General features: G+C 32.7%; 1 protein-coding gene across 2 annotated transcripts; it reads left to right on the top strand.

Annotated features, from left to right (window-relative positions):
* Positions 1–5,673: 5,673 nt before the first annotated feature.
* Positions 5,674–9,929, top strand: LOC145109131 (BTB/POZ domain-containing protein SR1IP1-like). 2 transcript variants are annotated; one of them, XM_079046243.1, is made up of 5 exons: positions 5,674–5,884; positions 6,174–6,243; positions 6,319–6,912; positions 8,145–8,651; positions 9,201–9,929. In XM_079046243.1, exons 1-5 carry the CDS (start codon positions 5,799–5,801, stop codon positions 9,735–9,737), a joined length of 1,794 nt encoding a protein of 597 aa, XP_078902369.1. In that variant the 5' UTR covers positions 5,674–5,798; the 3' UTR covers positions 9,738–9,929. The 2 variants fall into 2 exon arrangements, with proteins under 2 accessions (XP_078902369.1, XP_078902368.1); XM_079046242.1 differs by lacking the exon at positions 5,674–5,884 and adding an exon at positions 5,891–6,086 and having other exon boundaries at positions 9,201–9,927.
* The last annotated feature ends 881 nt before the right edge of the window (positions 9,930–10,810 follow it).

Raw genomic sequence — 10,810 nt, 5'->3', positions numbered from 1 at the left:
TTAGTAATTACTTATACAATATTACCGAACACTTTCATTTTCCCATTACATTCATATTGTGATCTTCTCACATAAAAGGTAATGCAAAACTATTTTCTAGTAAAGATAGTGTTAACTTGGGAAAACTTACAACATTACAAAAGACAAACAGTACAGTCGAGTCTTAGTACATTCAGTAAAAAAAGGGGCCTATAATGCTAACTTTATAATTCCTCGGTAGATACATCAGGGATATATATTATTCGGGTCCGGTAGACAGTAGGATGTATACTTTCCACTTCATTTCATGTTCCTTGTTTGGTTGTGGGCTTAGACCAGATGCACCCAGTCTACTATCTATTCGATCTTAGCTATATATATATATATATATATATATATATATATATATATATATATATTCCGTATACACCAAGAAATGATAAGGAGTACCAGGTATGGGTCAGGTCATAGTATACAAAATCAATAAACCGTTTTCTAGTACAAAAACATACTTTTCAGATAGAAAATTTAGTAGGCTAAACTAGAAACTTAACAGTAAAAGGGTTTAATTCATTTTATTAAACCAGTATAACTGAAAGGACCTTTGGTGGTTAATTCTATAATACCTTAGTTTATACATCATGGTTATATATAATTAATATCCGATAGGTAGTTGGATGTGTGCTTTCCGCCTTACTTCCTATTCCTTGTTTGGTTGTGGGCTTAGGGCAGATTGACACAATTAACTATACGTTCGATATTAGATTATATATAGCTAGTATAAACTAAGTGATTATAGAAGGAACTATTGTGGTTACCATTTTACTAAAGGAAATAAGGGTTTTTCTTAAAGAATGTTTTCATCAAATATAAAGGAACTATTACAGTTAACTCCGTGAGTACCAAATGAATACACCAGGATTATATATAATGAAGATCTAACAAACAATGGGATGTGTGACTTCCGCCTCATTTCCTGTTCCTTGTTTGGTTGTGGGCTTAGGGCAGATTCACACAATCGATTGCCTATTTTGATCTGGATTTTATATAACTTTTATCCATTTAGTACTCATAGAAGGAATTGTAGAGTCATTTTTACTTTCATTCATCATATCAGAAGATATAGGATTTTCTGGAGGAACATGGGAACTTTTCTAAAAAGAACTTTCAACTTACTTTACATCACTAAAATACTTATGAACTCACCAGCTTAGATGCTGATCTACGCTTTCAAAATAACTTGTATTCTCAGGAAACTAGTAGACAGATACGCGCGCTGGGAATCGAAAGATGGAGCATAGTAGCTTCATGTCTTGTTTTGTTATTTACTTTTGAAGTCAATCTTTTGTGAATCACATACTTTGTAAACACTTTAATGTTAATACAATGGTTGCTTGTTACTTTGATTACTATGATGCATGTGTTGTGATACTAAACATGACGTCCTCCACCCCCGAACGTTTCCGCCGTTCCGGTTTGGGGGTGTGACACAACACCTCTTTGAAAAGCTCAAGCCTGTCTTCGGAATGCTCAATCAACTAGAGGGTGTTTCGGGAAGTAGCGCTATTCCGAAACAAGGGGGAGAAAACGCAGATAAACAAGAAACCCACAAAGAAGAACCCCAACCCCAGCCTAAGCAAAAATGCGATGAACAATATGAACAGAAACCGAAGGTTGACCAGAAGGGTAATGAAGCTTCTAGGTCAAATGGGTAAAGAAAATATTGTTGATGATTAAGATGAAGAAGAAAAGTTATCTGAAGGTGATAAGCTTGTCAGAAAGCAGAGGGATAAAGAACTTAATGAAATTCTATGAGTTAGAAAAGAATTAGAAGATCAAGAAAGGGAAGACAAGATTACGAAAGTTACTTTGAAAACTCAACAAATGCTTTTTCCTCCCTGGACTATGGTAAGGACTCAAAGAGAGGCTATTGATGAACCAAGTTTACGTTGGTTGGAGCTTTTGGTTTCCTTTGAACTGGGTAATACGGCAGATTCTTAGTTTGATTTTCCAGTTACTCTGAGAGCATTCCTATTCCGATGCTTTGAGAAAGTTGAGAGAGCACTACTTTCAGATTATGACATCAATAATATGCTCTTCTCATTCTATCTCAAGCATGGAAAGCCTCAACTTCATACTTGGAGCTTACAGAAGATGGTTGATGTAAAGGTTTATGCATCTTTTCCTATTGATGATCTAATCAATGTCAAATTTAAAGGTTACAGGGGATCAAGTCGTACTGAAGTTGAATTTACTCTTGCTGATCTACCATGTATGAATCCAAATGATTGGATATCCATGTTTCTAATTTTGCCCAAGGATGAACCATAATATGAACCGATTGTCGCTCACTTGAAAAGAATGCTTATTTTCTATATTCACGAGGTTACAAAGATGGATATAGAAATAGCTTCTGTTTTGAAGAAAAAGCCAGTTGTGAAACCTGAACAAGAACCAAAGGACTTCCGAAAGCTGAAGTTGGGTAAATTAAATAAAGGTACTTGGAGTGTCGTGTATCAACAAAGGGAAGGTGAAAAAGTTCAGAAGAGTTTGTTCTTTTTATTAGACAAAAATTTATACTCTACTGTTGCTCTCAACAATATCATGAGTTTGACTGTCGCATGCAAAGCAAACGATGATGCAGATCTGAAATGCTTCAATGACATGATCCAGTGGTATCTTGTGATCAGAAATAAACTTTTGAATTTGATGATCAAGCTGTTACAGGTTCAGAAGAGGCAACAATGAAGAATCTCCTTTCTTTATTTGACACAAAGGGGGGGATTGTTGGGTTATTAATGTGTTGTGTCAAATGTTTTGTATGTAAATAGTCTCATTTGTAACGTGTTGGTCTGTCCATCCGTGTTTATGGTTTGCTAGGGTTAGAGTATTTAATGTGTATGCATGTATCGTTCTAAAGGTATCGATTGTATTTACCCTACTTAGCTTTTATAAAAAAGTTCTTGTTAAACTCTTTTAAAGCTATTCAATCAAAGCATTCGGCACTATTTGATCTTCATTGTTTGTGTTAATTTGTTCACATCGTTTATAGAATCTATCAATCTAATCTTTTATTGTTTCAATAAAGAACAAACACTAACATATAAGTAGGGCTGTAATAGAACCAAACGAACACGAACAATGGCTTGTTCGTGTTCGTTCGTTTAAGTTAATCGAACAAACAAACGAACACGAACGGATAAACGAATGAGATTTTCTTTTTCATGTTCGTTCGTTTAACAAATTATCTTGTTCATGTTTGTTCATTTATGTTCGTGAACATACTAAAAGAACATAAACGAACGAACATAAACTAACAAAGATAAACAAACACAATTGAACATATATGAACATAAACGAATATATAATATGGTAATATAATAAAAAAAATTGAACATAAATGAATATAAATAAATTAAACGAACGAACATAAATGAACGTAAACGAACATCATAAATGAACGTTCACAAACATTAATGATCGAACGAGACCATTGTCTATGTTCGTTCGTTTAACTAAACAAACTATAATTTTTGGTCATGTTCGTTCATTTATTAAATAAACAAACATAAACGAACTTACCGCGGAACAGTTCACGAACCTTACCGAACGTTCAGTTCATTCACAGCCCTACATATAAGTGAATGATGTAAACAAAAAACACATAAAAAAACAACATTTAAATAATTATATTGGACCAACAAAACGTGAAAAAAAAAACATTAAAAAATATATTTAAATAAAACGTCAAAAATAGTAAAAGATTTTTAAACCACAAAAACAAAAATAAATAAATAAAGCAATAAATAAATAAATAAATAAATAAATAATAGTAATAATAATAATAATAATAATAATAATAATAATAATAATAATAATAATAATATGATTTTATATAATTTAGATAATTGATTTAAAAAAATAAAAATAATTTTATAAATAATCTATATTAACTCTATTAAAATAAAAATAAAAAAAACAATAATATATATAATAAATTGTTAATAGAAAAAAGAAAAAAGAGAAAAGGGTAATTTGGTCTTTTCTATATGGACCATGGACCTACATTGCAGTTTTCACAAACCTGGAATGTAACCTATAACATTTTAAACTTAGGGACCAAAACTGAGAATTCGACCAAACCATAAGGACCATTTCCATAATTTACTCTAAAATATTCAGACGTTTTAAACATTTTATGTTATCGGTTCGGTTCGGTTTCTCTCGGTTTTATCAAATCCAAAAACCAAACCCAAACCGAAAATTTCGGTTTTTAGAAAAACTAATCCCAAACCGTCGGTTTATGCTTCGGTTTCGGTTTTTCGGTTTCAATTTTGGGTTTTTTTTATCGGTTTTTCGATTTTCGAGTTCGGTATTGCTCACCCCTAGAAGCGGGGGAGATGAAGCACCAACAATTAGAAGGAGAATATGAAACATACTCAAAATGTGTTGTTATATTGAAACAATTAACACAAGATGATAACGAATGATGGACATTTGGAAGGAGACCGAGAATCACATTACACTCACCACTTAAATATATAAAAATATAATCTATAAACCCTTAAATAGAATGTGAATCTTTGGCGATGAACATTTACGTCTAGAAGTTGAATGGGACGTGCAAAACCTTACTACTAGCAAATAAATAAGCATACACATACACATGTTTTTTTTTTAAACACCAATGATATTATAAGGGGAACACCTCAATAGCAAGTAGCTAATAGAGGCCCCAAACCAAGTAGAGAAGACAGATGCTTAGCTATTTTATTTTCTAGGGATAGTTGAATCGTTTTAAATTATACACACAAAGAATAAAGTGTTCCTCTAAATATTCAGGGACGATGCTATTTAGCAAATTCACATACATTTATTTGTGATAATTGTGATTATATTGTTAGAACTAGAAATATAATTTTTTTCAAAATGAGCTAATAGGTATATATCAACTTTTCGCTATACATAATAATTTATATTTTAGAGGATTGTATAATTACACAACTTTTTTGTCATTCACAATATTTTATGTTTTACCGGGTTGTATACTATACAAATTTTATAATCCTATAAAACACAAATTATGACAAAAAATTATTGTGCCTTTTTTACAAAAGATCTAAACAACCATCCCATCATACCAAACTATTTTGGCGATGTTCCAGTTGTCTTTCTTCATTATTTGACACAGCAAGAGAGAAAGACATAACGAGGTTGTGGGGCACTAACCCAGAGTTGGCCTCGGTCCTTTGCAGTTAGAGTAGAATTGAAGTCTCCTTTTTTTTGTTTGGTTGCATTTAATGGCTTTTGGAAAAGAATCTATGCCATACGACATCAAGTACACGGTTAAAGAGAGAAGACATAATGGGGTTTTGCTTGGAAGTTTATTCCAATTTAAGCCTTGTTGATTCAGTAGTAATACCGGACGATTTGAGTATTGGCATATTTTATTGATGATAAATCATCTACAAGCATTGGGTCAATAGTTCATCGGCCAATGGCAGTTCGTTATCCCTATCAGAAAAGATGCACATTATGTGGTTGATAAAATATGTGAGTGGTCAATATAACAAACTTCTAATCTTTTGTCCAAATAATCCAAAATCCTATTTTCACTCACCACCACACACTCGCAAATTCCACCTATATATTTTCTTGTAATTATCCAAGTTTCCCTCACAAATACCCACAATACGAACTTTACAAAAATACTATTTTCTCCCTGTATCTTCCTCCTTTTTGGCCAAACGCTAATATCCATCATGGGTATTTCATTAAATATGTTGATCGTCTGACATGCTACAGAATCAATAAATCTAATGCAAGATAACGGTGGTGGAAAACGAAAGAAACAACTCATTCCTTCTTTTGCTTCTGTTCATGTTGTACAAACAGCAAGTGAAATGTGTGTACTTTCGTAAAGCTTTTATCTTTTTGCTGTTTATGGTGAAATATAGAACATGATTCTTGTTATGAGTAGTCAATCATTGTCGTAAGGGATGTTTTACATGAATGCCTTCACTTCCCACACCCCTTATCATTCCTATCAAGAGGACTAAACTGAGCAAGTTAATTATGACTAATTCCATGGAGAAAACTAGTGATTGGTTTGCTTTTAATCATCTCAATCTTGTTTTCTTTTTGTTTCTTAGTTTTTTTGAAGATCTAAAGGGACTTTATTTCAATGTTAACAGGCTTTTCTCCCAAGATATCCCAAGCGATGTTACAGTCCACACAGGAGGTGCTTCTTTTTCATTACACAAGGTATAATTTAATTCTACACTCTTGTTATTACTCATCTTATGTAAGTTTATACTTAAATTCTTGAACTTGATGCAGTTTCCATTGGTGTCAAAGTGTGGTTACATAAGAAAAATGGCATCCAACCCCAAAGATTCTGGTCTTTTAATGGTTGAAATCCCTGATATCCCTGGAGGCCCCGAAGGATTTGAACTTGCAGCAAAGTTTTGTTATGGAATAAACTTCGAATTATCAACAGAAAACATTGCCATGGTGAGATGTGTTTCAGAGTTTCTTGAAATGACAGAAGATTATGCAATTGGAAATCTTGTAACAAGATCCGAAGCATATTTGACTGAAGTTGGACTTAAAACATTGGCTGGTTCTGTTTCCATTTTGCAATCATCAGTAAATTTGTTACCAATGTCTAATAAAGTTAAGTTAATTAATCGGTGTATAGACGCTATAGCATTTATAGTCACCAAAGAATCTTCCGGAAGCACTGGTCCTTTGGTTTCTTCTTCATGTTCTTCACACCAGAAAGTTGTTGTTGATTGGTGGGCTGAAGATCTAATTGTGCTTAGGATCGATATATTTCAAAGGGTTCTTCTTGCAATGATTTCAAGGGGGTATAAACAATATGCTCTTGGTCCGATTTTGATGCTTTATGCCCAAAAATGTCTTCGGGGTTTGGTAAGGTCTCTTTTTGCTTCGTGTGTTTTCAAAGAAGGGTTAAATGCTTGAAATAGCAACATAGTTTTATTTATTTCATTATTATAGAATGTAACATAATTATAACATTGTAATTCTGAATCTTTTTTCATATTAGGCATTAAATTTTCACAAATCTACCCATTTAGAGTAGTAAATATGTTTTGTATTTGGATGACATTGCCATAGTTGGGTGTAATTTTCAAAGTACAATGTTGGACGTGGACGGAACGAAAGAAGGATGCTATAATAAACAAATCGATAAAAGTACTTAGATATTTTTCCATTCAATACTTCTGGCAACGTCATTCGAATATATATAAGTTTTTATTGCAATAATTGGACAGATTTTTCAAAATTAAAATGTCTTTATAAAATCTTTTTAAAATGTATCATGTTATAACTTATAACTGGGTAGATTTTCTAAAGTACAAATTAAAAAAATAATAATAATAAAGTACAACTACGTAATAGAAAAAAATGTAAGTGTGATGCTAAAAATAAACAAATTGTTACGAACGAATCTAATACTAGTCCCATATCAAGCTATAAGCCCAGTGTGGAAAAGACACCTTGTAAAGACACCTTGTAGGAGGAATGAACACCTAGACTTATAGGTCACCAACTTAATAACTTTCGGCAGATGTGGTATTGTAACACAAATAAATGAAGGTATGTTGCTATTTCATTCATTTAACCCTTCAAAGATTTACTTTTATGCAAATATGCACTTGGCTTATCACTTATTATCGTATCAAGGGTTAAACGCAAGAAATAACAATGTACTTTCATTTATACATTTATTGTACCATCCTACTCTAGTTTCTTTCCATTACAACATTATATGGTGAAAAATCTACCCAATAACAACAATGTCTTCCAAATACAAAATAAAAAATAAAGAAATTCAATTCTATAAATAGGTTGATTTTTCAAAGTACAAAGTCCTAATATCAACCAAAAGTACAATGCATCATTAGGAAATAAACCGAAACACGATGTTGTAATAAAAAGAAACAGAAGTTTGATGCTATAATAAACCGATAAATGCAAATACTTTGCAACTTGCATTTGATCCTTTAAAAAAATTCCTTTTTATGCAAATATGCACTTTATTCATTCTTGATGGAATTTTTTCAATAGAACTCCCCTATGAATCTCATGATTTTGCATAGCAATATATTCAATAATTTATATGATTTAACATCAAACAGGAGATATACGGAAAGAGCAAGAAAAAAATCAACTCAAAACAAGAACATGAAAAGAGGATAGTTCTAGAAACAATAGTAAGCCTCTTACCAAGAGAAAGAAATGCAATGTCGGTCAGCTTTCTTTCAATGTTGCTTCGGGCAGCCATATATCTGGAAACAACTATGGCTTGTAGGTTAGACTTAGAAAATCGAATAGGCTTACAACTCGGGCAGGCAGTTTTGGATGACATACTAATTCCATCTTTTCATTTTGATGGTGACACATTGTTTGATGTTGATACTACCCAAAGAGTCATGATGAATTACCTTGAATACGAATTAGAAACCACAAATAATCAAGAAAATGACATGAAAAAAGTTGGAAAGTTAATGGAAAGTTATCTTGCTGAAATAGCTTCTGATAGGAACTTATTGGTGTCAAAATTCATTAATCTTTCTGAGCATATTCCTGAACAAGCTAAGGTTTCAGAAGATGGAATGTATAGAGCGATTGATATTTTCCTAAAGGTATTTTTTTTAATCTTCTTTTTCTTTATATTTGGTAACAAATTATTTTGTATGTTCTCGTTTATTCATTAAAATTTGTGGGTGAAAGCTTTTATTTTATTCTATTTATTTAATTCAAATAATATATAATAAATATATAAAAATAAATAATAAAATGAGTAAAGTGACTAAATGAGAACATATAAAATAGTTGGTTGCCCTTGCCGTTATTAAAAATGACTAAACTACATAGACTCCAAATCAGCACCCAAAACCGATAATACGTGCTATAACAGGTCATAAGGGGTGATGTCACAAATGGGTAACGAACTATCTTTTTATTAACACAAAGATCCAGTTTCATACCTTTTTTATAGTACTTTTTTTTAAAACAATAGTGTTTTGTGAAGAAAAAAAAAGTAGCATGTTACCCATTGACCACATTAACCCCAGGTCATAATGGTACATATTAAACAGCATTAGTAGTTGGTTACCTCACACAAATTAATTTGATTAAAGTGAAATATACCCTTATAAATTATATAACATTTAACAATTCAAACTTTTCAGGCTCATCCAATGTTAAGTGATACCGAAAGAAAGAAAGTGTGCAGTTTAATGGACTGTCAAAAGTTATCCCGTGAAGCATGTGCCCATGCTGCCCAAAATGACCGGCTTCCTGTACAGACCGTGGTTCAAGTTCTTTACTATGAACAACAACGGTTAAGAGACACCATGGATGGTGGTGGTCAGATAGTAGTGAAACCAACCACCACCACCACTACTACCACCACCATCCGGCCATTATCCGATGAGCTTTCACAGTTGAAAAAGGAGAACCAGGACCTAAAATTTGAGCTCTTGAAGATGAAAATGAAGTTGAAAGAGGTAGAAAGACCATCTGGTGACAAATTTGCAGTTAGCAGTCCGATTGGTGGTACTCGTTTTTCTGCTGATAAGCCACCTTTGCCTCGGAAATCCTTTATGAATTCTTTATCGAAAAAGTTGGGGAAACTTACGCCATTTCTTCGTGCTGATGCGGCTGTACCTTCGAGTACAAGAGGCATGAATAAACCAAGTAAAGATCGAAGACATTCAATGTCCTGATTCGTTTTCCCAAATCCATGCGGTTGACTTATATGTGTGAAATTTATGTAAAGTTTGTTTGTATATTGTTATAATCATATAAGATATGTGCTTTTCTAATTTGATGAATAGCATCTGCATACATTTAGTGTTACGCTCCTAAGTTACCAATGGCGGATCCAAACATGATTGTAATTGGGATGCATGAGTATAACTCATGGGGTCCATTAATCGAAAATCAATTATACTTACAGGTTCTCTCTATGAAATGTAGGTAAGAATGCATGTTAAGTGGGGTGCATGCACCCCACTAAAAAGACCTTGTATCCGCTAATATATCCGCTACCGGTTGTAACCTAAGATAGTCGGTCACAATGGTAACAATTGAACATTTTTAACAAGTTCGTTGGTCAATTATTTAAAAAAAATGTTGGTTAAATGTAAACACGACAAATAGATAATTACCATCATAAGTCATTATCCGTTTCTATCATCGTTATGATGCTATCAATCTTAGTACCATCACCCGGTGGCTCACATGATAGTTAAAGGCAGTAGTAGGTCACATTTTCCCTTTGCATTATCGTTTTGATGCTATTAATTTTCATAGGGAGCTCTCAAGTTCTAATGCCGGGGGCTTCTATTTCACCAAAGTGGTAAACCATCTCTGGAGGAGTTTGCTTTAAATGGGAATAATTATAAAAGAAATGCTATCGATCTTGATGATGATGTGATCATAGGACCAATCATGATGTTCTAGAGGAAGATAGTTCCATGTGTCTTGTACGTTTGCAATATCTAATGAGAATTAGCCACACATTAGACTTTATTATAATTACTTCCGTCAAATAACATCATATATTAGTTGGAGGACCATAATTATTGATATTGTCGTAAGACTATTTTAACGTAGGTTTATTCTAACATTTTCCAACTTGTAATGGTAACCATTAATCTTATGTGAACTCATACCGAACGAAAAAAAGACATATTGGTATGTCTTATTATCGACACACACGGACCCCATCAATCATACCAAGGCATTTATATGTCTCATTATAATTTTATGCTAGTTTGACTATAATATAATATGT

This window comes from Lactuca virosa, chromosome 4 (genome assembly GCF_052849685.1).
Source record: "Lactuca virosa cultivar CGN04683 chromosome 4, Lactuca_virosa_CGN04683_v6, whole genome shotgun sequence".
NCBI classification, from domain to species: domain Eukaryota; kingdom Viridiplantae; phylum Streptophyta; class Magnoliopsida; order Asterales; family Asteraceae; genus Lactuca; species Lactuca virosa.
Note: the sequence above shows the minus strand (reverse complement) of the source record. Positions and strands in the feature narration are given on the sequence as shown.

Bases quoted from the DNA above. Each gene is read 5' to 3' on its own strand.
- LOC145109131 (XM_079046242.1), top strand. From the start codon at position 5,992: ATGCCTTCACTTCCCACACCCCTTATCATTCCTATCAAGAGGACTAAA. The intron at 6,087-6,173 runs GTTTGCTTTTAA...CAATGTTAACAG, and splicing joins ATGGAGAAAACTAGTGATTG to GCTTTTCTCCCAAGATATCC. The intron at 8,652-9,200 runs GTATTTTTTTTA...CAAACTTTTCAG, and splicing joins CGATTGATATTTTCCTAAAG to GCTCATCCAATGTTAAGTGA.